The sequence below is a fragment of the Solea senegalensis genome, linkage group LG4 (assembly GCF_019176455.1).
Source record: "Solea senegalensis isolate Sse05_10M linkage group LG4, IFAPA_SoseM_1, whole genome shotgun sequence".
Taxonomy (NCBI): Eukaryota; Metazoa; Chordata; class Actinopteri; order Pleuronectiformes; family Soleidae; genus Solea; species Solea senegalensis.
Window position 1 is genome coordinate 5218427 of NC_058024.1, and position 27646 is coordinate 5246072.

Sequence of the window (27646 nt, forward strand, 5' to 3'; positions counted from 1 at the left end):
GGGTTCCTGAATGTCAACTAACACAAGAAAACTGGAGGGAATAAAAAGTGGAACGCTGCTGATGCTACTGTTCAGGGATTTTCACACAAATTCCCATAAAATCAAATCATGTAATACATTTTTACATTTCTACTCAACATTTATAATTCTCATTATCAGGTCTTCTCTCCATCACTTCCATCAGTACTCCTGAAAACGTATATATGAAAATATAATGCAGATTAAAAAAGAGCATTTTATTGAGCAGTGGCAGTAAAGAACTGTTGTACGGGGGAAGTTGCAGAGGGGGAGTGGAAATGTTCATGCTGTGTAAGAAGGAAGAGAAATAGTGCTACTTAGAAGATCCTGTTTTCAAATGAAGGAAGTGGCATAATAATAATGTTACATTATTTTTGTTCATGGAGACCAAACAGAGACAGGATATTAACAAAACATAAAATCACTGTGAGTTACACAGTGCAGCTTTAAAGTTCCTCCATCAACAAAATACGTAACAACAGAGAAGTTCATCCTTTTGGATTTACAGTACTTGCAAGAGAGAGAAATAAAAACCCACACACACACTGACTCCATCTATCTTCAGCTCTGTTTGCATATTTCCATTTGGTGAATTCCTCTTCACGTGTCGCCTCTCATTTCTCTTTGTGCTTCTTGAACAGTGCATACAAGACCTTCATGGTGGCAGCAACATCCTGAGAGACAATATCTGTCAGACGAGCCACAGAGAACATGAAGTGAATATTTTTAATCCACCATCAGCCTTCAACCACCGAGCCAGTGAGGCAGTGAAGTATGAGGATGCATTACCGTCACTTGCTAACAACATTAGCTAAATACTATTCTCATAACCCAGCCTTGCAGGTCATAGATCAGAAGGACTAAAAACAACTTTAGATGGAAATCTAATCAATATGTCCTTGGTGAGATGGGATCCCAACAAAATTGTTCTCAGTTGTGAGATGAACTAACTGAATGAATGTGACATAAAGATCGACTCCACGACCGGCAAAACCTAATTAATGCATGCAGTGCGCTCCCGTTTTAGACCCTGCGTGCTGGGATCCCTCATTCTATCACAGCAATTATGTCAGTAATTAAAAAGACACTATAATGGAATTAAATTCATCATTTGCTCCTGGCGTGGATTAATTGTGCTGCTCCTTACATTAACAGTTATTGTGTTGGGGATTTATTTTACAATAGCTGGCTGTATGGCTGTGGGTTGTATTTGGTTGTTGTGAACTCAGTAATATATCTGTGGGGAAGAGAAGTAGGTCCATTTAATATTGATTTATTCGCACACTTACACAAGTGAGTAACTCACAATCACTCCTTTTATATTCCTGAACTGTTTTAGTCGACATGGCCACCCAACTTTACAGCCACATGTGGTTTTTGAAACCCTGTGATTCCTGATAACACAACTGTAGGGAATCATAAGGATGATAAGGTTTGTCTCACATAGGCTGTTTTTTTCACTTTGTTTTCCAATTGTGCCTTAAAAATAGTTTTACTTTACTTCAAACAAAAAATAACTTTTCCTAAACTAATATTTGCAAATTAACCAAATAATGATGATTCAATAATAACATATTGTAGTAATGATTGATATGTACATATGTTCATCAGAGCAAAGGGAAAAACTGAGTACTTAGCGAATGACAGAATTCATACGTTTCTTTTAAAAATGGACAGCATAACCAAAGCTCTAGTATATATATACATATATATACATATATAGACTATTGATATTAATTAGTATATATACATACACACACAGAGTAACAACATGCAGGATCTAGCTGTAGTGGTGAATCCCCGTTTCTATCAGTGGACATTGTCCCCTTGACACCATGTTCCTCTCTAAATGAAAGATGATGACCTCAAACGGAGCCAATCATCCACAATGATACACATCATGTCATGACTTGTGCTCATTTATATTCTGCAAGCAATTACACCTTTTTCCTCCAAGACACAGTCAGAGCATGGAACAGCTGAGATGAAGTCAAGCTACTGCAGCGATGCTGCTCAAACAAACAAATTCTGGCACTTCCCTGTCATTCTGATAAATGTGCTTCATGGAGGACGTCATCTGAATTAGTTTGACATTGCCTTCTTGGAGCTCCACTGGTTTACATTTAAAATAATTTCAGTGCAGACTGACTTCTGCTGTTGTTTTACCATGGTGTGTGCCTGGTGTTTTAATGTGAGTACACATCTGCAGTATTAGTATTAGTATTAGTAAGAAGAGCTCACCTTGTGGGTTCACGCTGGACAAATGTAGGCCTACATCATTCAGGAGGTCCAGGGCCAAGGTCACATTGTGAAGCTGTGGGATCGAAGAGCCAAACATGTCAAACACAAAATCAGTTTATCACATTTTTATTTCAATAATTCAGCACAAAATTTTATTTTCCAGTGACTCATGTCTCGTTATCGCTAATCTGAGTGACCTCCAGACGTGAAAGTGGCATCAATCTTGTTTTCTACCTTTGTTTTTGGAAAGAAGGAAAGTAAATTTTGTCCTTTAAAAACATGAAACAATAAATGTATTTTAATTATTTGTCAATTTATGCTTAACATTTATGTACATATAGTACATAGCAAAATAGACTGCCATAGCAAAACTTTTACTGTTTTTGGTTGAGGTTTCACTCTGAATATATGGCAATAGAATCCAGTGTGTATAACAATGGAATATGAATGGCACATAAATATATAATGTGTTTATTTCTGAAGCTTTTTAGTGTTTAAGATTTTAAGGAAGGTCTAATGAGGACAGTGTCACAGTGTATATACACAAAGCTCATAAGCTCATCATATTTGTATGAGGAGTTATAACTCTTTCATAGACTCATCAAAGATTTCAAGAAAGCCGTGACAGTCACAATTATGCATTTGTTATCATGGGAAATGTAAAATAATAATTTACTCATACAGTTTATTGTATTAGGTTTCAGTGCTTTAGCTCATTATAACTGATGGAAATTAATTAAAATTAGCATTGCATTCTTTTGAATTTGATTAATGTAGCCTGAATTGTTTGTTCTTGAATTATTTTTTACAACACAATCCCACTTAATGCATGAGAATATATAAAATAAAACCACAAGTGTGTTGCTCTAATAATACCATCTCAGAGTGATTGACAGGGGTCAAGCTGAATTCACAGAGCGGGATGAAGAAGCCTTCCAATTGTCCGATCAACAGCAGCAGGATGACACCGTCCGCAAACTAGAGAGAAAAGCCAGGAGGTGACGACATCTCAGGGGAACTCATTAATGACTCATTCTCTCTTTTTTTTGTGCTTCAAAGCTGATGAGCTCTTTTAACCTGTTTGTCCATATCAGTCACCTGCAGACCCACGGTTGACATATTCTGGTTGACAAAGTGTAAAATGGCCTGAAAATGAAAATGGAAAAAAAGAAATGGAAACAAAACATGCTGTTATTTAGCTGAAACTATGAACTGTTCCACTTTTAATCAGAACCTGGCAAATTTTGCTCCAGTCAGCAGGGCGAAGAATGATAACATCAGATCTAATGAAAACAGACGCGCTCTGATTCTGCACTCCAGATGACAGCCTTTGAGTGAGCACTCAGGCTATTAGACTATTAACATTAATTAGCAAAAACAACAGAAAATTCATTAGCAAGTATGTTAATAAATGATTGTCAGAGTCACTTTGGCACTCCAAGGTAAGATAAGATAAGATAGTTAAATAGAATAGTTACCAGAATATATACAGTATGGGCTTGATGTTAGGCCCATACAAGATTAGATTTACAAAAACTTCTACATTGGATGGACACCCTGCCTGCTTGGATGTACAAGAAAAAGACATTTTCCCACCATCACTGTGTTCTGTCTTATGCTTATGTCGTATTACCCTCCCCTTAACATCTGTAGCAATGAACCCTTTGTGTCTCATTTGCTAAAAAATACGGAGCTAATATAGGGATAACTCGGATTGACCCTGCTGCTTAATAAAATCACAACTTTAAACCCTCAAGTACAGATGACATGACATTCAAAATTTTAGCACAGTAATGATAAAACCAACCAGTTTCCAAATTAGATGCTTTGTAAAGACGGTTGTAAACAAGTGTCTGACATACTGACGCTTTTTACTACTATATGTCAACTCACCATTTGAATGGACAGTTCTACTGCACAGTTTTGTTTTGGGACATTTTCTGAGCTAAGACCAAACAGAACAATAATAATAATAATAATAATAATAATAATAATGAGCTTCAAACATTCTCTAAAATGACCACTTCCCTAATTTACCTACACCCACTACCTCCACATTCACTGGCACGTGTGTTGTAAGTACAGGTTAAGATATTTATTTCCCGTCTCGTCGATCAGTGTTGCTGCTGCTGTTGAGAGTTAACACTTTGGAACTTCACTCCTCATTATTATACCTTCTTTACTGTGTTGACCTTGTGAGCCTCAAGCTTCAGCAGCTGCTCAATGGGATCTTCCCCTGTGTGACCAGACCACCAGGAAAATGTGTTAAGTCATTGTTGGATGACATTCAAGATGTTAACAGCGACTCAGCCTCTGACCACTCTTACTCACTTTCAGTACTGCTGGAGGAGTCTGAGCCTGTGTTGCTGTTGAAGAAGCCAAAAATACATGACGATAGCATTCATTTATTTCCCCCCCACGGGTCCACAGAATGTCACGTGAGAGAAGTCTACTCACTTATCCTCTGTTAGGACCTCTGTCTGCACGGTGGATTTGATTCCACTGCTACTGACCTGTACATTTAAGATTTAAGAGAACAACAATTTAAGTACAAGACGTGTTCAAGGCAGAATGAGAGCAGGGAACTGGAGCTCAAACTCACCTCCACTGTTACAACTTCAACCTTCACATTTGACGGCAACTCCAATTCACGCTGGAAACGTCTCGCCATGGCAACCAGCAAATGAACAGTAGCTAGAAGGTCTTTGTTGTGGATGACTGACAGATGAATGGCAGAAAACACAAAAATTTGAATTCATCACCACCAAGTGTACACGTAAATTCAATTTAAAAGAGCTATAAATAACAATCCATAAAGTGTTTCCTGTTATTGATAACCTTTAAATGTTGTAACAGGACATCCTTGTATGGTTGTTTTCATTATTAGGGATTATTAGGGAGAAAAGCAGTTTAGCTGTTACAGTTCCCTTCAGTTGGTCTCACAATTAAGTTATTATTTTTGCTACTAAGTGTTGCTGCAGCTTAGCAAGAATCCGACTGTGATTACTTATCAATAACACAGTTGCACAACAATATAATTGTCATTTTGGAACTTTCTTATGATGGCAGATCAGTTAGAAATAGTGGTAAATTAATTAAGTGACTGATTAAATTAAGTGACTCACTGCCAACTAAGTCCACACGTTGTGTTATTATGTCCACCACAGAGCACCGACTGGATGAAATCTGATTGTTGCAATACTTTCTGAATGACTACTTACGAGTGATTAAGCCTGGATATATAATCAGGTTATATTCTGTCCTATAAGATGAGTGACTATACACCAGGCTATCACTATTACATGGTCTTTTTTGTTTCCATAACTCAGTACTGTACCAGATAATCTTCTGGGACATAATTACGGCAGAGCCTCTTCATTTCCGCAACCTTTATTTTAAATCCCTGGAAGCTAATGTGGCACACTTGAGCTTGCACCAAATCCTGTTCAAGTAAGGAAGGACAGAACATTTGTTTGCTTTGTTGGTGACGGGCTGTCAGCTGCATGACTCACGCTTGGTGTTCCATTTGATCTGGCTGCTGTCCTGCAGGCCCAGTCTCTTGTCCAACTCCTCCAGAACTATTTCCAGCTTGTGTGTCTGAGCAGCAATGGTCAGTGCTATGTCCTCCACAGGCAAATGTACGTTGGCCAATCTGGCTGGAGAAAACCGATTCAAATTTGTATGGTCAGAGCTTTGCTGAGATTAGAGCGGTCATCATAAAGGAGCTCTTGATGAGGAAGGAAAGCGTTAATATTCAGCACCTCATTTGAATACTGAGACAGTGGAAGTATGTTAATTATAATGTAATACTGGGTGCGATCATCACAAATGTGTATTAACTCACACAGCAGATGATGAAGCACCAATCCATCGTACAGATCCTCCTCCAGACTCTGAACCACTATGTGCTCCGGTTTCAAAGTCCCATTGATCCAATCAACTAATGCCTAGCAAGACACAATTCATCATCAAATGCTTTCATCTCCTTCCAGACATTTTTCTCCGCTCGATGTTGGAGATGAAAAACAGCATGGACCCTGTACTCTAAAATTGAACTATTTTTTATCTATTCTCGTACAACGACATACACACTGTGGCCCCAAAGTGTAAAAAAAAGTATTTAATTTGTTTTCCCTCCAAAGTCTAAATATAACACCGGCAAGGCTTTTTAGGTTATTCATTCATTCATTCATTCATTCAGTCATTCATTGCCACTTGCACAAGCAGTCGAGCTGCAATCTTTTCCAATCAAAAATGTGTTTTAATGTCAGATCCTACTAGCTCCTCACTGCTCTATAATCCACCTCCCATCACCTCTAATAATTATGTTCATTAAACTTTCATTGATCCTTCCACCTCTCTGCCTGCATCAGATATTATTCATGCTCTATACCTCACTCACACACACACACAGGCTCTGTAATGTATTTTCCCTGTCGGATTTATTTCCAGCCCACTAAAGATGAATACTGTATAAGATTTAGGGGCAGCCTTGGATCCGTGGATATATGCACGTATGTAACAATGTAAATGTTGAATGGGAAACAGAAATTCAGACACAACAGAAATGAATCTTTTACCTCTTTTAGCTTTTCAAGTTTGGGGTCTTTTAAAGATGTCGGCTGAATGAGCTTCCTCCTCTCTCCTGTGTGAATATAAACAAACTATTATCAAAGCTTATTAACTTATTACTCAAAATGAAAACAAAGTAGCTATTTTCTTAATTTTGCTGCACGCGCTAACTATAGATTATGCAAGCTGGTGAAATATAATATTACTGAGAAAGAATCACCGGAATCTGGAGTGTTTTAGCCTCTTTGACTTCACTGTTCTGATTTTAAACGACATTATTTCCTCATACACTCAACAAAGCTGATTCCACATCCAAACACCACAAATTGGCACACATTTAAATTTACTGTCTAGCTTATGAAAACAGTGGAGGAGTGAGCAACTAAATTGTCAGATATTTTCCCCAGGAGGTGACACAGATTGTTGGAATTCAACTTGTAGATGCCCCGAAAACACAACTTCAAATGGATGCTAGTGTTGCTTAGTGTCTGATGGATGTGTGATGTATAACAACACAAAGTGATGCTAAATTAAATCACCTGAGTAAAACAAAATACACCCAGTGCACTGAACTAATTCACTCTTTCAGACCAGATCTACACCTTAATGGTGGCTAAACAGTTCAGTACTGTTGAGCTGAAAAGCATTAAGTTGTTTTCTCATGGGTGTGTCTAAGTATTTAGTTTATTCCAATGTTATTGGTTCATATACATGTTAACAGTAGACTTAAGTTTGGAAAAGTCCCTTAGTTGCAAATTCTAAAACATAAAAGTGTAATTTGTCCACTCCAAATGTGCAACACAGGTCACGACTGACAAAATGAGGGATTTCACAGTGTGTGTGTAACAACTCATTAATTGCATACATACCCTGGAAAGACTCGGTGTCCACACTGCACTCCTCTTTGTGATACTCAAAGATGTCAGCCTCCATCTTCAAGTTAATCTGTCAACAACACCTGTAGAACTCAATACAAGGCACCTCGCTGAACACACACCTCTTACATCATCATGCTCGGAGGAACATTTCTCTCTCTAGACATGGCTTTGTGGTTTTTCTTGCACCTTATTGCTGCAGGGGAGTTACGCACTCACCGACCAGCAGTGGGAGCACTCATTGCAATGACACAAAATCTTGTGCCTCCAGTACATCAGATACAAACAAAAGCTGTCTCTGCACTTGCGGAGTGGAGTTGTGTGTGCTCTGAAAAGATACTTTTGCGACTGAGGGTGTTAGAGGGCTCGAAAAACAGAGACAGATAACTGAAGTGGATGAAGACGGAAAGCATTAAGTCTCCTCACTTCCTTTTCTCTTTTTTTTTTTTTCAGCAGAGCACTCAGCACAAAACAGATCAAGTGCAGTGCTGTTAATATACCCGCAGACTTACAAGGCAGCAACTGTCCCTCTGAACATTTTGAATCACAGTCTGTGATAAGATACGGCATACACGAACTAGCTCACGCTGACAGAAAAGACATGACCTGGAGCATGTCGATATTATGGTCTCTGTTTTATGTGTGTGTGTGTGGTTTGCTTTTCCTGAGGTTGTGTGTAACTTTCAAACGAGGTCGTAAATGAGAAGTCTTTTTCAATAAACTTACCTGAAGCACTCCGAGAGCAACTTGACAGAATCAGGTGAGCTTGGCTGAACTGAGTTCTTTAAATGTTGTCTAATCCACAATCTGTCAAAGAAGCACTATAGGAAGTGGAAGGCTGCATTCAAAGTGAACAGAAGCTATTGTGATTGCTAGCAGTGCAGAAAAAGTCTTGACTGCACTCAATTTCAAACTGTTGCTTGGATAGAAAATAACACATCGCAGGGTCAAAAAGGAAGACAAGCACAAATAAGAGGATGTGGCAGAATAGACGGTGGCACTTCCTCTTTCCGATACTGGCTTTGTCGCTGTGTTTTCTGATAAGGGTTGTAGTCGCTGAGGCATACTGCATTTGAGACTTTGATAATAGGTATTTGTCAAGCAGAAGCGGACAAGGAGAACAAGGGGGACTCTTGCGTGAAAATCAGAATTCAGGAGGTGCGGAGAGAAACGTGATACTTGGAGGTCTCAGCCACTCAGTCTTGACTCACACGTCTCCATCTGTGACCAGCTAGATCAATTTGTTGTTGCCTGGTCTCCAGCCCCGTGTTACCCAACAAATACACCCACAACAAAGGGAAGAGACAGAGAAAGAGATCGACACCAAACCAACGGGCTCTGAATGTGCACTGCATGGCCTTGTTAAAGATGAGAAAGAGAAAAAGGACCACCCATCTGCTATATAAGGGGGCAATTTGGGGGATGTGGAAGGTTACCATAGCAACAAAGGAAAGAGACAAGAAAATAAAGGCTTACAATAAGCCAAGTAATTCCTTTAGCTAAACCTAAATTGTAGGAATTGCCAGTTCAAAAGCCAATCTCTCAAAAAGCCAAAGCAAATCTAACCTGTCTGAATCTATCAAGCAAGTAAAAGATAAAATGAAACTCTCATGCTCGGTTTGATCCCAGGTATTTATTTTTTGATAGGCAAGATGAGAAAATGAGCAGAGGTGACCAATTCACTGCAGACACAGTCTCGATTGACTTTTCCACTCTTATTAATTCAGATTGGCTCTAAAATACATACATTTTTACATGTTAGCAGGTCTCAAGATGGCACTGTGGGCCCAGGCTTCCTGAGGGACTTCAAGTAGAGTATGTGAAAGGACGGTCAGTAAGGATAATCTAACTGCTGCTCTCCATGGACTGTGACAGCACGCTGCACTTAAAGCTAAAGTGAACAGCAGCAGCTTGTAAACGTGGCCTATAATGTGGTCGTTCAGGATAAATGGTAGTTGGTCACAGTTACTTCAAGAGGTGATTATAGTTTAAATCCCACAGCTATGACAAGAATAACCAAAGCATTCTTCATATGTTCTGTTATAGACCACACTTGTTCACACTTCTTAAAGGATTTTGTAGCAGTGTGTGGGGCCGTGGGTTTACTGTGGGCCAGTGTGGACCAGTCAAATGCACTTTAATTTGTTTGTTGAGGATTTGGGGGACGTTTGAAGCCGTTCTTTGTAAGGCCAATGTTTAAACTATAACTTTTGTATCTTTGATGAAAAGAAAGATATTCTAAGTCTCAAATTAGATTAGTTAACATTGTTGCTGGTTCAAAGTTTCTGCTGTTGCGACTGAATGCTATATCATGGCTACTTTCTTTTTTGTTTACAAAAGTTATATTATTATTGATTAGAATGGAAATGCATTTGACATGTCATGACATGTACTTTTATGTCATCATAATGCGTCCTATTGACCAAATACTTCTTGGGACTAAATAAGAGTCATAATAAGAGTCATTTTTACATTTTCCTGTATGTCTATAGTAGAATAAAAGTACTGACCCAGGTGAAAGCAACAGTCATTTATTCATCATTTTCAACAAACAACTATTCACTCCCACATTCATTCCTATGGTCAATTTAGAATGTCCCTTATACAAATCCCTCATCTGCCTTTCTTTGGACTGTGGGAGGAAGTCAGATTACCTGGAGAAAACCCATGCACACACAGAAAAGCCCTCAGCCGAAACACCTACAGGTGGTAGAGGCGTAGATATCAATTTCGGTTGGTTGGTCAAACAAGGATCCAAAATCAGTGACCTTCTTACTGTGAAGTAACAATATGAGCCATCACACCACTGCCCCAGGTATATTATCAGAAGATAAAAATGTTATATAAAAAAAAAAAATTCACTCAATCCCTGGCTTTGACTCACTGCACTGTCCCTTAATCTCACTCTCTAGCTCAGTCTCATTAATCCTTTTTATAGAGTCCGTTAAATACAAGAATGCTGCGCCATTATTGAGCCTTGCTACTTTGAACGGACGATACAAAGTCAGAGTGGAGCTATACTATTGTTGTTCTGCTTTTAAGAGGCCATGGAACCAAACCACTGCAGTGTTACACTTACTATTCCAGAGCATCAGCATGCTTTCTAAAAATTACACATACAGTAGATGCTGCATTACACTGATTTTGTTTGGTGGAGTGTAAAAAAAAGCAAAGGTAGCATAATGATGACAACGCAGTGTTTTAAAAATCATAAACAAACAACAGGAATTATCCTCAAGGAGCTCAAATTAATCTCAACTCGAGTCAAAATGCAGATTTAGTTCCTGTATTAATCAAGTCAGGTCATTAGTCTGAAACATTATATTCAGTATTGAGACAAAATCCTCTGTCTTGAACTCAGTTTTAAATATTTCCATTTTTAAATCATATGACTCAGAAACTCTAGTATTACTACTGACAAACGCCATTATACTGCACATCCGTCAGTTGTAATGTTCCGTTATATTGCAGGACTAGATTATTTTTGTTATTTGTTAGGACAGTGTCCCATGTGGACAATGACAAAGGTTTTTGTTGTGCAGATATAACAAATTAGATTTGAAGTGTTGTGAAAGCTTTAGTGGTGTGTTTTTGTTACTTTCAAAAAGAGATGAAAGAGAGTAAATTGATATTATGTCCCGAAATGTAATCCATTCTTTGAATATGTATACAAAGCATTTTAGACACTATATAATATATATATAATTGCATTTTTAACTTTCTTAAATAATCTGGAGGATACGCAACTGAAGTTGAGACAAATGATTCCAGTTTTAAACTTTTGCCCTTGTTTCATTTTGCTGGGTTTCCTGTAATTAAAGATGGAATAAATACACTCTTTTGTGGCATATTATGGCACATTATGACTTCAGTCCTAGTTCTTCTCCTCCAGTGTCCAGACATACTGTAAAGCATAATATCAGCAGAGGCACAAGACAGTGTTCAGAGTAATATCAGCAGCTGGAACTGCAAAAGTTCACTCAGAGTTTTTGTAGTTGGTAAACAGGTTGTACAGAACCCGGAGCGTGGACTTGAGGTTCAGGTTGACGACATCTATAAAACAAAGAGTGGAAAAAAAAAACAGAGCTTATTCAGGTTTGCCAAACTTTAAATGCTTTGAGGAAGTTTCTGGAAGAATATTTAGACCTTTCACATGATACAAAATTGGGTCCTTGGAAAACTGGGTCACAAAAGTAAAATCTAATTTACAATACAAAGCAGCCTCTTTTATTATTGCTGTTGGACTACTTTCCAACAAAATAATAATAATCATAACAACAATACACTTTGTTTATCTAACAGTGCTTGTAAAAGTGCTAGATAAATCAAATATTACAAGGCATTTTTCCTGGTAAGGAAAGAAAGGAAAAAGCCCAACATTCACACAACAAGCAAACACTAGGCACCAGAACCAGACTTAAAGATTTGCAGCATCTGCCACAGCAGGTTGGGGTGAGAGGGAAATAGGGGACAGAAGACAGTTGGGGGGACAGAGAGGGGGAAAGAAAAATAAGAGGGGGACTAATAAGGAGAGATGGGGACAACAAATCAACATATCAACAATGAAACCCTGCAACAAATACACAAACAATACAAATAGGCAACCTAGAACAGACTAAGGCTCCACAATGAAACCAAAAAGTTAAAAATGGCACAAGGAAATATGGGGGACAGGAAAGAGGAGGGGAGAGAAAGAGGGACAGAGGAGACAGAGCAGGGGTGTATGAGAGAGAGGGAGAGAATAAATAAAATGCTATTTGTAAGTCTGAAAATGACACAGAGTTTGTTCAAAAATAGTTCCCAAGGATTTACATATAATTAACATATGATGTATTACGTCTTACCAGTAGAGATTTAAGGTATAAAAACACAGCAGTTTTTTTTTATTTTTTTAACCGAGTGCCTTCTTATTGTAATTTATCATTTAATTTAGGTCAATTTTAATATAGCCACCCTTTGTTATAACTGTGCTTTATCATCTAGGGATCTCTGCTTTCATTTGTAATGAACCCACAGATGCACACAATGTTAATCACAATATACACATTTTACTTTATAGGTATGAAACTATAAATAAGTGTAATGACTTCAGTTACTGAAGTACTGTACTATTTGTACAGCTAAACACATAATTAATTACATAAATAAAAGTTGATATAAAAGCATGGCATAGAAAATATGGAAAATAAAATGTCAAACAGCGCAATATCACAAGATGAACTATATCCTTCCTTGAAAACACTTGAGAGAACAAGTGTTATTAACTATAACTGTGATTATCATTATGGCAAACATCACAAGAAGTCCATGTGTTATATATAAATGGAACAACCTTCACCTCCACCGACAAGTGGAGGTGAAGGCTGAATAAACTCAGCACCATTTATCCAGTTTAGAGTGTAAAGGTTAGGTAAGGTTTCCATCTACTGGACAACCTTTAAAATGACTGCTACTGTGTGTCATTGCCTTGATCAGAAGGAGACTAATAAATCTCTGTTAGTTTCCATGAAGTCTTGTCTGGAAATATTTAGATATTATAAGTTTTGTATCAGATTTAGTATATCTCGGTCATGTAAATACCTTCTGGTCTGGCTTTGGGTTTCTTCAGGCCTCCGTCCTGCATCAGCTCAAAGGCAAATGCCACATTGTGGACCTGGGGAGGAAAAAGCTCAAAATAAATATTCTGTCAAACTGATAAAAATCCATTTTGACCAACATATTTTACTGAACGACGGGGAAATCACCTTCTGTTCAAAGCTCTCAGGGGTGAGGAAGAAGTTGTACAGAGGGACAAAGTAGTTTTCCAGCAACCCCATCAGTAATATCAGGTACACCCCATCAGCAAACTGGAAACACACAGAAGAGAGAAGTTGGCCACGCAAATGGCACGAGGGTCAAAGTTATATCAGTGACAGCACAAGCCTTTAAATAAAACATTAATTCTTGTACCTGAGATTCCAGCTCAGTAACTTCCAGGTTCAGCTTGTTCAGGTGTTTGTTCACAAATGTGATGAGTGACTGGTAACATGACAGACAGAAAGGTTATAAATAAGTCAGTATTATAATCAAAACTCAACTAGGTCATAGAATCCATGTGTGTTTTTTACCGTTTTTACAACATTGAGTTTATCCGGTGCATGATCCAACAGGGTGTCGAAGGCGTCCCGCTCTGCTGTAAAGAGCCGGGATTCAAAAGAAATATTATATATATATTTTTTTTAAGAATTGTCAAGGTGTTAACTTAGCTAACTTAGCTTAGCATTAAAAACTAAAAAAAAAAAGGGTAGCCTACCACAGGTTGCTAACATAGCTCTGTCCACAAATTTAAGAAAAACATGCACCAACAGTTCTCTAGCTTACATATTAATAACCTATTCATTTAAATTGTAAAATTGTAAACGCATCAACTTCAAACTTCATCAAGCTTTAAGTCTGTCTCTGGTCTTGGTGGTGAGCTAAGCTAAACACGTTCCAAAATGTAGCCCCATGTCGTTGCATGGTAAATACACTGAAAGCACACATACAACTGAGACAGTCTTGTTCCTAAACAGTAATAATACTGTATATACGCGCACAAAATCAATATATTAAGCCAGTGTTTCCCAATCCTGGTCCTCAGGGACCACTGCCCTGCATGTTTAATATCGCCCTGTACTAAAAAAACCTGATTCAAATGAATGGATCGTTACCAGGCTTTTGCTGTTTTGTGTGTTGGATGATTTATTTTACCGTAGAATTATTGATTTTTTCGTTATTTTCCTGGCCCGTTTGTTCATCCAACTTATAACTGTCAAGCTGCAATTATCACAAAGTAGCACATACAGTGACAATATTGAATATTTAAGATGGGAATGTTGGAGTAGCATCTCTGGTTTTGTAATGCCCTGAGTCTGGTACTGACCTATCACTCGATGGGAAGTCAAATGCATATAAACTACTACTGAATATTCTTTAAAGCACATGGACAAAGACGTGTGTGGTTGAGACTCACCGAATCGTCCCATCATCATCCTGAAAAACAAAAGAATTAAGACTGAATTTAAAAAAAGATCAAAAATAGTTTGTTTGTGTTGCCTCCCAAGATTCAGTGTTAGTCAATGTACAGGACACTACTTGCTAACACATAGGAAACAGCTGTCAGCTCTTACTCTGTGGTGCTCGTCAGCTCTTTGGAGACTAGAGCTGTCTGCAGGATTCCCTCTCGTTTCTGCTCAAATTACAGAGAATAACTACAGTTATTGAACAGAAAGATGACACTAATCAAATATAGGCATTAAGTTATCACTACAATGGGTTAGCTTTAGAAGATTGTTTTGTGTTTGTTTCATACAGGTTGTTTCAATGTCCCATTTAAGTGAGTTAATTTCACTGATTGTGTTTTTGTCATGTTATATTCTTACATGTTGTTAAAGCTGCAAATAGTCAGAATCCTTTTAATGTCAATGAGGATTTCCTGGTTATAAATAAAGACATATCTGTACCATACAACATTAGTGCACATAATAATTATGAATGTTTTACCTTGACCACGACCACCTGTACAGACACATGCTCAGGAAGTCGGATAGGGGCCTGAAAGTGCATCGCGAGCGCCACCAGCAGATGAACAATAGCCACCAGGTTCTTTGAATGGATCGCTGTAACAGTAAATCATCAGCTCTTTCACACAAAAAATTATACATAATGATGTGTAAGGAATTTTGTAAATGTGAAATGTAACTGTGCTTTGCAAGAGACAAAAGAATAGAAAAGATGCAGCTCAGCAGTTAATGACAAATGAGTTCATGCAAATCAAGATTTAGAGTTACTCATCTTCAGATTATAAAATTACCATTTTTAATGAGTCTGTATACAGAAGATGACGGTGATTGACAAAAGGTAGTACTATAAAAATAGCATGAGCCAGAAGTGAAAGTTCACTTCATTCCTCTTCCATACTAACTTACAGTTGATGGAACTATACACGTACTTTTCCATAGGTCCATCATGACAAAACAATACACAAAACATAATTGTCATCAAAAAACAAAATAGAAAAGCTGGGATTAAATAGGGTGGCCTTCACCTAAACTGACCTAAACTCAATAAATTAATCAATTATTTAATTTAGTAAACTGTGAAGCCTCCAATTTCACAATTACCATCCCATGTCAATACAATGTTAGAAAGATGGCACAATTATATTATGGGAAATTCAGTAATTTGCATTCTCAATGGGATTATCCTGGTAAAATAAGGCTTAAATAAAAAGATAAAATAAAATAAAACCACATTACTAGAGTCAACATTAAACTCACAGTCTACGCTCCATTCGCTGGTCCAGCCATGAGGCCTCAGCAGTTCATTCACAGCCTCCAAAACTGTCTGGAGCTTCTGCTTCTGGCCGATCTCTGACTGAGTCACCTCAGCCACATTCAACTTCCTGCCAGACAACTTTTCTGTCAACAGAAAGATGAGACAGAAGAAACAAAATAATGTAAAGTGTCACAAGAAAACACTGAAGACTATCATGGATCATTTTTAGACATGATCACGCAGCAGTGTCATGTCACTACATCACACCAGCAAGAAATGTCAGTGCTTTGAAGAGAACTGCTCTGAAATAAGAAGCTCCCTTCAGGTGCAAAGGGCAAAGAAATAAACTGCACAGAATCTCATTTACATAAAAATGATGACAAAAGTGCTTTAAGCCTACACGTCTGAAGAGTTTGAATATGAAAAGGGTGATGGCTTCAGACAACAAAGACGGAAGACTTTGTACCGAGGAAAAGCAACGAAGGGGATTTCAGAAACCTCATATCAAATCTCATATGAATGGGTTAAATTATATTTAAAAAAAAAAAAAAAAGGAACATACAGGTCTAATAACAAAAAAGAAACTCAGAATGGGCACTGATGCAATAAAGTGGGGTTACATAAAGGCTTGAAAGGTAAAACAAAAAAAAAGTACACAAAATCACACATCTGTTTTTAAAATGTCTACACTATTATTGTTATTTAACCTTTATTTAACCAACTAATTGTAATTCTTGACACTTCTCAAACATATGAAAGAAATATCCGTCATATTTTATGTGTTACCTCTAAAAGATTTAGTATAGAGCACACAAAGGCAGGCAGCTAAAACAAAGACACTTTTTTTCAAGTGACATAAATAGGGGGAGACACAGATGCAAAGAGAAAAGACACAGAGGAACATGAGGGAACAGACGCATGAGCAAACTCAAGGGGGAAGCGGCATGATGTGACATGAGAAAAATGAACAGATGGAATCACAGAGTACTGTGAGCAGGGAGACATGGGGGGGCATACACATCAGCAAAACTAGACAAAGACAGAAGAAAGAGAAGAACAAGATGCATAAATCAAAGTTATGACATAAAACAGAAAATACGTCAAAGAGTCACTTAAGAGCGACAGTTTATTATTCTTGTCTGTGCTCGTTTTGACACAGTGGACTATACGCGGGAGCAGAGAAGGACAAGAAACTAACCAGTGTCAAGATAAATAATAGAGGAGTTGAAGTTAGATTCTGTGTACAAGAGTTTTCTCTTTGGTTCATAAGGAAACAGGTTCCTTCTAACATTTTGCTCTATGATTTTAAAGTGAACTGAAATGTAGGTTTTAAATAAATACCAATTAAGTGTTTCAGGTGAGGCGAAACAGTTTACTCTAATCCTTATTTGACTGCACAGAGAATGTTGCAAAATGAAAGAACAGAATTCTGATATCTACAAATGCATCATTGACAAGGTAAATAAAATTGCAACTGACAGAATATAAACTTAATTCTTATTGGTGGTTTTATTGCAGATTGTTTAAAAATAAATTATTATGGGGTTTGGTTAAGTAGTGTTGTTGATGTGTTAACTTTATCAGCCTGTTGTAACAACTAACAAACACAAGGGGGAAGCCCCTCACAAACAAAGCAGCACATTGATAACAGGGGAGACTGGACAGCTGCTGCTGGTATAAGAATGTCTGTATTTCATTTAATAAGAAAGAAAGTATGCCACATTAGTTTTTGCCAGAAGTTAGAGTAGAGTTAATGAATAAAGGGATATCTCTTATTTGTTCCAGGTGCCTACTTCTCACAGGCTTTGAAGATAAGACTTACATCACATTCAGACACAAGAGAAAAAAACAACAGCAGATCAGATATAAACTCCACCATGGTCTCATTTTGTAAACTATATTCTGTCAGAATACACAGGAGAGTAAACAGGAGGCTTCAGGAAAAGTTTCACTGACGGAATTATGAGAAATATCCAACATTATGAAATGCACCTACCTTTGCTTTCTTGAGCAATACTCTTATCCACAGGGCTGCAACTAACAATTATTTTCATAACTGATTACGTGTTGATTATTTTCTTTATTGGTCAATTAGTTGTTTAGAATACACCAACCCATCAATTAGACAATCAATTACTGATTATGTAACTGTCACAGGTGTTTCTGATTTGTCTAATTTTCTGATGTTGCTATAGTGAATATATATATATATATGTTGCTTTTTCACAGTAGAAATGAAATGCTAGGCACAGAAGTACATGGCAAGTTTCATAGATGAAGACGTGATGCCAAAGAAAAAACTGTTTCTTACCAAATAACTTCTGGAGAACTTGTCCATCGTAGCAGTCCTCCTCCAGGTCTTTAACTATGATCCGGTCTTCTTCCAACTCACTGTTGATCCAGTCAATCAAGACCTGCAAACACGTCAAACTACAATGCAGCCTTTATCTGTAATGTACGTATGTAAGTCGTTAAGATTCCAATTGCTCTTGTTAAACTGAAATATCACGATTCATGTACACAAAATGTAATTGCCTTCTACCTTCAATAAATCTTTGAACTTAAGATTTTCCCTCGATGTTGGGTCCAACATGACCCTCTCAGCATTGTCCTCTGATGAGGGACAGAAGACAGTCAGTGGACATGCGAGTAGACATTTGCAATCAAAGTCATATTTTCTGTTCAAACCCTATGCACATTTATCTTCCATCTATTTGTGCACAACATTGTGTCTCTCGTAGATACAAGTATACAACCGCAATGCACAATTTCAATGTAACCCACATGTACACAGTGATTCACATGGTGGCTGAAGACATTGGCGTCTCCACCCACTTTCATTTCCTGCTCCTCTACTGTCAAAGTCTCCATTAGTCAACATTATGTCACATTCATATTTCCCTGTAACTTCAGTAACCTCGGATATGAACTCAGTCTCAGGTGAAGATATCAGAAAAAAACAAGTAAAATCATTTTAAAACCTTGAGAGATTAATAAAAGACTTCTATACCTGTGTGCATGTGTGTTTTTATGTGTGTATTCACCCAGCAGCGTGTCCTCTGGATGGATGTCAGTCCCAGTGGGAAGCATGGGAGCATTGATGGCATTCTTACCCTCCTCGTGAAGATCACTCACTGATCAGAACAAAAACAGACCAAATAAAACCATGACTGTGACTGTGGATAGAAACAAAGAAAATGAAAAATACACAGTTGACACATACTGTAGCCCAGTGAGGAAGATTTGAAGTCAATTTTACTTTTAACCTGCTCTCTCATTAGAGACACCATTTAAATAATTCAAGCACCACTTTGCTGTATTTAGATTCAGTAAAATTCAAATTGACCAAAGAGAAAGGTTTCATGAGCATTTCAGTGTTTCAACACCAAATCTTAAAGTGTATCTGTCACTGATTTATTTCTTCTTTTTCCAGTCAGCAGTGAGGAATAAATAAGTACTTTTATTCAAGTTCTGCATTGCACACAAAACAATTCTGAGGTGTTTGTTGTTTACTTTAAATTCTCTTCAGTTTTATGCTCCCGCTCCATTTAATTGCAGAAAGAAATATTGAATGTTTTACTCCAATACCACTACAGTTATTAAAATTAGGATTAATTTTAAACCATTCAGCCCCATCTCAACCAGGTTATTGTGGTATTGCTACATGGCATACAATCTTTAAATCAAAAGACACTATAGTGCAAAGTGTAGTCTCTCTTACTTATTAAATTATTGAAGTTAGGTAAACTAATTCAATTCTATATTAAATTTGGTCTGAACCAGTCTAAAATAATGGAGAACTGTGTGTGACCGGTGCACTGGTGGATAAGCTTAACAACCCATGTGTTGATTCTGAGCTGCTGACAGAACTGTCATATGTCTGCCACTTCCTCAATTGTTTTTCCTCCAGCCCTGTGAGACTCTTCCCTTTCCTACACAGACTGGATTACAGGGGCAGCACTGTGTCCATACAGCTTAGTTACATAATCAAGTGCCTCAAGAATGGAGCTTCTAAATGGGATTGAACCAATTACTTGATTTTGATAATCAATGAATAGGTTTGAGTGTGTGTTTTCTGTTTTCTGGTTTCTGGTTTCTTTGCTCCCGATAATATTTTGGTTTGTGGACATAAGAGGACATCATCATTCCCAGGTTCGAAAAACACTGATCAACATTTTTAACATTTTCTTCATTCATTTTAGGGACAAGTCGAGAAAGGAAATTAATCCATGCTATGACCTGAATATTACTTTGAAAATAACGTGGTATTATTGTTATACCATCTCCTTGTTACCACTGTTATTACTAAGCTGGAAACTGCATTAGAACTACAATGGTATTACCATGATATATCCTCTCTATCACAATTTATTTCCTCACACTTACCAAGTTTTACTTGTTTTTGTAATTTTTCTAGGTTAATATATGTAAATATTCTTAAACTATGGTTGGAATCACAATTTTGTATGACTACAGCTCATTTAAAAAGAGAAAATACACACACTACAAATACACACAATCTATCTTTGAACAAAGTCAATTATTGCTGAGGTGCTTTCGCTTCTGACTAGACGGATACTCCAGGGATTTAAAGGCTTTCTTCCTCTAATGGCAACAGAGCTTTTATCATCCACCATTTCAATTTGCAAGACCTCCACCACCACAATCAATCGTCTCAAATCTGTCATTTCATTGACCTGAGATTTTAAAAGCCAGGGAGAACATGCAAGGGATAAGAACAATGGCTGTATTTGTGTGCTTTTTCCAAATTAAATGCGTAGTCCATTTTTTCAGATCGAGAATATAATGAAAGAGTTTAGAGTACAAGTACAAAGCTCGAAGACGAGGTCCCCACAGGTTTACTATCTGATTCCGGCTTCTGAAGCACTGGATCTCATAACAGATCAGCAGTTTGAACTGTAATTACACTGCTGGCCTGCTGCATTTCATCATAATTACACTGTTTCCTCCCTCAATGTCCATCTGACTGCATTACTGCTGCTTTGTACTGCAGGCAGCACAGAGTTTTGGCACTTCACACAGTCAAGTATAAATTAAACCATATCACTGAAATACTGCGACAGATCTATGCAGGGTGATATAGAGAAAAAAAAAATACTTTCACGGAAAAGTTCATAAATGTAACAAAACAACCAGTCAGTTCTAAACTTGATATCACACTAACTAGCACACTTCCACCCACAGTGCACTAAGGTAACAGGTCCCACTTCCTAATTTCCACATCCAGGTTCACTAAAAAGGTCACACATTAAAACAATACTACCTGGTTTCTTTTTCTTGGTCCCACAGAGCAGACCCGACATGATTCAGCTATAAACCTGCAGATTCCCCCAATGGCAGAGAGCAAAGGTAGAAAACGGGGTGTATATATGTATGTACGCTGAATGTGAGTGTGTGTGTGTGTGAATCAGAGTCGGCTGGGGCTGAACAGTGGCAGGGGCATCGTCACGTGTTTATTTCTGTCACAACCCTCCACCCCACCGCTGCGGTCCAGTTACTGGAGACTCTGGGAGGTTTGTGAGTGTATGTGTTTACATGTGTGTGCTTGTGACAGGAAGAAGATATTACCAGGACACATGCGGTAGACTTCACTGACCTATGGGTACAGGTACAGTGTCCATTAGTTATCATTATTATTTTGACTTGAAAGTGTATTTAACCTCCTGTTTTATAGCATAATGTTGTCCTCATAATCACAAGAGACTGTTAAAAATCAGATGCAATCTAGTATATTCACAGCAACGAGAGAGAACAGATTCCGCCTATGACTGGAGCCTTTGCTGCAGCAGATACAATCACTCATTCTGTGGCTCACTGTTTCCAGAAGAACATTAATTCATTAATTTAATGCAAAGCCTGCAGTCGGGAAAAGTTAGTCGAGCTAATGTCCACTTTAGTGCAAATTCATGTAAAAACTTCCATATGTAAGGACACAGCGATTATTTAAGAGGGGAAATGCTCTTAGTATAATCAGACCACATCGTAAACAAACGGGAGTAAAACAGATTGAAATCGACATTTTCTTGTTTGCTTTACTTTCTCTTGGTATATAGTGGTATGAAGGGGAGGATATAAATAATGTTGCAGTATGGAGGAGACAGAGTGGACCTTAAATATAGCTCTAGTTATTTAGACCAACACAAGCACTGGTGATTAACAGACGCCAGGACATGACAGTGTCACCGAGTCTGTTCTACAGGAACTCCATGCATAACCATGTCACATGACACTATTTAATTATAACACCTCAGTACTTTTTATATTTATACACAGTATAATGTTATGTTGTTGTTGTTCTGTTTTTTCCAACTCTCTACTATGGTTTCAATGGTCGCTCAATATAATTATATCTGGTCCACAAAATAATTTTATTTGTCTATTTTTAACGGCCTGGCATGAAATAGCACACACGCCATTCATACTACAAATCCCATAATGCACTGCAGAAGCTGCCCTGCAGGTCAAGACCTGTCAGTACCAACCCCTCCTCCCAGTAATCAATGGTCAGCACTTTGTTTTCTGCTTTTCTTCCTCCTGAAATCAAACCAGTTTGTTCATATTTGAAATATGCTGATTTCTTCTAGAAAAACCTATTGTGGTCTGGCTGTTTCAATGAATATTTCTGATAAAAACATAGCCAGTTTTAGATGTTAAACCTGTTTGGCCCATGACTTATATGACTTATACATTCGGCCCATGACTTATACCATGTTTTCAATTTTGGTCCCTTGTGTGACGATTGAGTTTGACACCCCTGGTCTAACCTAAAACATTAGGCACCTTGGATCCCTAGAAGGACAGATTTAAACTCTGATTTCTCCTTTAATTGAAAGGAAAGAGGAATTTTAAATTTATAGTATATAGTTTTACATAAATACAAAGCACGAGCAAAAGAGTCCAATTAAAATTGTCAAAAATGTGCAGAAATGTTTTCTTTAAGAATGGTGACACATTTGGAGCATTTTTCCAGTTAGACTTTAACTGCTATTTGTGCAAAATTGTGAACTGAAAACCATTGTGGATGGAAATGATGGTTATTGTGTTATGTGATTTAGTTTTCTATTCCATTCAACAGATTAATTTGAATAATAATATATTTGTATTATTATATTTGTACAAATAATATTTGTATTTGCATGACGATGTTCTAAAAACCTTTAAATATTAGTATCAGTTGCATCATAACAACATATTATACACTGTACCAAGCAATAACTCACCACAGTGAGTCAAAGGCAGCAACAATAAGAAAGGTAAAGAGAGTAAAACAGAGAAAAATAAATACACATGACTTACTATTATCAGCCAACCTCCAACAGAACCACTTCTTGAGTTATACTTTGTATTTTCAGAGGGTGATTACTGTTTACACTATGATAATACATCATGGGTGTGACTGACACTCATCCTCTCACTCCTTTTCTGGCAAAATTTCGTTTTTTTCCGCATTATCATCCCAGCCCTGCTTTTGCTGACCGAGAGACTTGTGTCTTGTCAGAGAAACACATACTTCCTAGTTTATCAGGGTATACAGTACAGAGCCAGGCTCATGACAGGGTCTATTGTACATTGATGAAAACCTTGAGAAACATGTGTCATCCCATTCCTGAAACAACAAGTTTAGATTATTATACTTGTTTCGATTTTATTTTACTAAAGGTTAGTGGCAGCTCACAGAGACTTTCACGAATTTTTAAGAAATGTTCATTTTTAATGAACAAAGCAAATATTATACAGTCAGTGAGTAAAATATATACTCTGCAATATAAATTTACATTTACAAATGTATTTGCTGAGAGTTGAGACACTTCCTGGCCATATACTCTCTTTATTAAATATAAATGCACAGTTCACTCTAAAAATAAAATGGGAAATTAATGATCCCACACTAGTGTGAGAGAGTTGAGGGAGCCACTTATTGTTGAGAGAAAAAGAGAGGGAGGTGAAAGAAGAGAAGAGTCACAGAAAACAGAAAAAAAATAAACACTAAAGATATTGTTGTAAACATTTCCAAAATGTAGACATTTGATTAATGTTCTCCAGCTTTTTACTTTATAATGCAAAAAGATTTATATCTTTTGATTCATCTTTCAAACATATATCTCTTGTATGAAATGTATGATTAACTTATTCAAAACAAGTCTGTAAGTCTATAACAGAAATGGCAGAAACAGTCAGAAATGTTGTGCTCTTGTTTAAAAGTGGCTTCCGATATAAAAACGTTTAGGAACCACTGTCATATATGATAGCAAATAATAAGACTGTATAGGTTTTGGACTGATGGTCTGATAGTTGGGCTCAAACAGATTCCTGAGTTTTTCAAAACTTTAATTTTAATGTGGAAATTATATTTTTTGTGGAAACGTGCAAACGCAATCACAGTATTTTAATTTAAGTAAATACACTCATGTGATGTAATTACATCAGTGTATTTCGCCCCCTCCCAAAAAATATTACCAGCTCTTACTGCTAAATGTGTAGTTACGAGGACCTTGACAGAGTTCCTTCTCAAAGTGAAGCAACTTTTCCAGTGACAACTCACCTCTGTTGAGTGTTCCCCTTCAACGAGTATAAAAGACCACACCCAGGACTAACAGGAAGCACAACAACAGCTGCATGTGAGGCCACACACTATGCTCCATCAGCAGCACTGACTTCCTACTACTGTCTTATGCTACTGTGCACTCTAATCCCACAATTATTAGATTGTCTCTGACCTGTGTTTCATCAGTGTTTAAATCCACTTTGACACTGAGGTCATGTTGGATAAGGTCCTGTCCATCAACACTAAATTATCATCATGCCATGTAAATTGGCAAAATTAAAATCTGGGGATCACAACGAGAGCAATTCATTTCCGGTATTGGTCTGACAAATTAAGATTTGTACAAGAAAAGAAGAACTCCTGATTTATCTCTTATCACTGTTATATCTACACAATGTTTTTTCTGATCTTAGCAGCATGATGGTTACATTATATTTTACGATGATTAATGGTGAACACGGGCTGCAGCTAATTTGACTGACTGGCTGATTTATGCCTAAGAGAAGATTAAGATCTTTAGTATTAAAAATTGTATAAGAAAGGGTGACAGCTAATGGTGTCAGGGAAAACTTGAAAGAAATCAGGGAATTATGGTGGCATTCACTTCTCAGAAAGAATATTGTTCTCCTTCATTTGCATGTTTTTTTTCTGCTCAGGCTGCTGCAGGAGCATACCTTAAGAACATGTAAAAGGCTTATTATATTATACTATTTTATTTGTGACTTATTCGATTTTGCCATTATAGCTTCCTAAATGTTACATAGGACCTTTAACTGTCTGGAGAGAGCTGTGTCTATCAGGCTGACGCTAACAATTATTAACTAATCTCTTAGCAAGGCTTGACAGTACAAAACATAACCTCATGATATACTAAATTCATGCCACACAAGATTTGGTGAGTTAAGTCCAGATAATGTCTGTGTCACATTATTGTACAGCTGTATTTTTTTCTGTATCATTAAGTCAGTAAAAATACTGAAATTGCCCAGAGTGAACAAAACAACAGATTACATTTTACATACTCCCCCCCAAAACTCAGCCTGACACAGAGTTTAACTGAACTTCAGCTCACACCAGACTATTAGTAATAGTAAATATACTGTTTTTTGGTTGTTGTTTTTTTACGTTTTGTGCATCATTGAATAAACATTCCCACAAAATCTAATCACAGTTTTAAACAAACCTTTACTGCAATAAGATTTGATCAATTATTACAATACAAATATGGATGAATATGGCTCCAAAATAATGATGGTGATCTTACAGACACACACACAGGTTTGTGCAGTTATCCTTTTAAGGACACTGCACTGACTTCCAGCCTAACCAAAGCATTATCCCTAACCCAGTTAAAGCCTAAACCTAACCTTGGTCTAACCACAATTCACAACTTGCCTTAACTTGACCAGTTGAGGTTCTGCCTCATTAGGACCATGTTTTGGTCTCCATGACCAAACATGGTCTGGTCCTGACGAGGCTGGCGTTTGCCAGAAAAGAGGTAACACACTCACACACTGGGGCGTTAAACCTTGCAGCTGTCTGTTTAACAGACAGTCACAGGCATGTGTGAGGGCAGAAAATAGTTTGGTCAATTGGAAGTTTGTGTTTACTGGGAAAAAAAACCTTTAGTGTTTATATCTGGACAAAATAGGCCAACAAAAGCAGCAGAGTAGTCCTCTTAGACCTTTATCTTCTTCATAACCTTGCATTCCCATCAACAGTCAGTGACTGTATGATCTATTTATGTTCATGACCTCATGTTAGAAACCCGTGGAACTGTTGAGGCTGAGGCTTTGTCTGGTCTCTACATTTATTATCAAACAAATAAAAACTAAACTAGGCCATAACAGTTGTATCACAAAATGAATATATATGCAAATATGCTTTAGGACTCCATACATTTCCTCCTGTTTGAGCTGTTCAAAGTGATACAGGTTGGTTTTCTGTACCAATTTGGTGTAAATGTGAAATGATACAGCTGTGGAATCATCTGCTTAACACATCAAAGAAGAGGGTAAATAAGACAACTTTCCTAACGTGTGAATCACACAGTTCTCTTTGCACTAAAGAGAGTGATGACATCATGAAGACAACTAGGAGTTACTGGCTAGAATTGAAGGCAAATGGCCTGAAGACATCTTCTTAATAACCAAAATTACAAGTATATACTGTATATTCAAAACAAGCTGTGCTGACTATTACATTATAGCCAACTTATCAAGAAGTCAGGGGTCTTTAGTTCAGATCTGCTACTTCATCCTGGATTTAAAGATATTGGGTGCGATCACACTTTCTTATGTGTTGTCCTTGTGATGATGAATTAAGAATTCCTATCCTGTCTCATATAGTCTGTTCAAAAGTCAGACATGTTGTTAGACGATGCCAGAATCATTTGTACCTATACCTACAGTATGTGTCTAAAAACGCAAGGGTCAGGGTTCATTTGTATTATTTGTAATATGTGTTCTACTCTGGTTTCTGGTCTCTGTCTCCAAGTAATATGATCCCATTTTTCCTTGCACAACACAACAATCATTTTCAAAATGTATTACTAAATTAAACCTTCACGATTTCATAGCACAGTGAACCAGATTGTATCAGAATAACAAACATAATTCACTTGAGTAAAGGAAAGGCTGTGTGCTCATACTGAACTGCAGCACCATGGACAGAAACACACACTCTCACACACACAGCGACAAAACAAAGGACATCTTTCTTCTCTCTACTCACTCACCTTCTTTAGACTTCTTCTTCCTCACCAAGGTTCCTCCTAATTTCCCCAAAAAAGAAGATTCGTCCTTTTTCATTTTAACGCAGTGAGGAGTGGTAGATTTGGTGGTGGCTCCGGACATCATTCAGGGTGACTCCGCACGCGCGCGTGTTACCGTTCAGTCACTCCTCCTCCTTCTGGTGATGCATTTAGGAGCAGGAGGGAAACTCCAGTCACTGTGGGGACACCAGCTCAAATTTAGAGCTGCAGTGTGTGAAACAACAACCACAGAGAAGAGGTTAAAAAAGAAATTGAGAAAAAAGAAAATGATGACTGTGTGACATGCGGAGTCTTCATTTGCTCCAC

General features: G+C 37.5%; 2 protein-coding genes across 7 annotated transcripts; both read right to left on the reverse strand.

The window, feature by feature from the left end:
- Positions 1 to 221: 221 nt before the first annotated feature.
- Positions 222 to 8690, reverse strand: LOC122767674 (gamma-parvin-like). 2 transcript variants are annotated; one of them, XM_044023099.1, is made up of 13 exons: positions 8433 to 8687; positions 7701 to 7776; positions 6840 to 6904; positions 6104 to 6206; positions 5772 to 5915; positions 4862 to 4977; positions 4717 to 4772; positions 4591 to 4625; positions 4434 to 4495; positions 3337 to 3405; positions 3136 to 3237; positions 2260 to 2332; positions 222 to 706 (listed from the first exon to the last, which is right to left on the reverse strand). In XM_044023099.1, exons 2-13 carry the CDS (start codon positions 7762 to 7764, stop codon positions 633 to 635), a joined length of 963 nt encoding a protein of 320 aa, XP_043879034.1. In that variant the 5' UTR covers positions 7765 to 7776; positions 8433 to 8687; the 3' UTR covers positions 222 to 632. The 2 variants fall into 2 exon arrangements, with proteins under 2 accessions (XP_043879034.1, XP_043879035.1); XM_044023100.1 differs by having other exon boundaries at positions 419 to 692; positions 8433 to 8690.
- Positions 8691 to 9324: 634 nt separating this feature from the next.
- LOC122768231 (beta-parvin-like) lies at positions 9325 to 27566 on the reverse strand. Of its 5 annotated transcripts, none has more exons than XM_044024063.1 (13): positions 27305 to 27566; positions 19046 to 19135; positions 18544 to 18614; positions 18313 to 18415; positions 16004 to 16144; positions 15228 to 15343; positions 14855 to 14913; positions 14698 to 14717; positions 13814 to 13875; positions 13656 to 13724; positions 13451 to 13552; positions 13287 to 13359; positions 9325 to 11759 (listed from the first exon to the last, which is right to left on the reverse strand). In XM_044024063.1, exons 1-13 carry the CDS (start codon positions 27423 to 27425, stop codon positions 11683 to 11685), a joined length of 1104 nt encoding a protein of 367 aa, XP_043879998.1. In that variant the 5' UTR covers positions 27426 to 27566; the 3' UTR covers positions 9325 to 11682. The 5 variants fall into 5 exon arrangements, with proteins under 5 accessions (XP_043879998.1, XP_043879997.1, XP_043880001.1 ...); XM_044024062.1 differs by having other exon boundaries at positions 13814 to 13878; positions 27305 to 27565; XM_044024066.1 differs by lacking the exon at positions 27305 to 27566 and adding an exon at positions 23319 to 23376 and having other exon boundaries at positions 13814 to 13878.
- Positions 27567 to 27646: the final 80 nt, after the last annotated feature.

Excerpts from the sequence above, each read along its gene's own strand:
- LOC122768231 (XM_044024062.1), bottom strand. The coding sequence starts at position 27,425 with ATGATGTCCGGAGCCACCACCAAATCTACCACTCCTCACTGCGTTAAA. Across the intron at positions 16,145-18,312 it reads AGTTCTCCAGAAGTTATTTG|AAAAGTTGTCTGGCAGGAAG; the intron begins GTAAGAAACAGT and ends TTCTGTTGACAG. Across the intron at positions 14,914-15,227 it reads TACAGGTGGTCGTGGTCAAG|AAACGAGAGGGAATCCTGCA; the intron begins GTAAAACATTCA and ends TAATTTGAGCAG.
- LOC122767674 (XM_044023099.1), bottom strand. The coding sequence starts at position 7,764 with ATGGAGGCTGACATCTTTGAGTATCACAAAGAGGAGTGCAGTGTGGAC. Across the intron at positions 6,207-6,839 it reads AACTTGAAAAGCTAAAAGAG|GCATTAGTTGATTGGATCAA; the intron begins GTAAAAGATTCA and ends GTGTCTTGCTAG. Across the intron at positions 3,238-3,336 it reads TGACTGATATGGACAAACAG|TTTGCGGACGGTGTCATCCT; the intron begins GTTAAAAGAGCT and ends TTTTCTCTCTAG.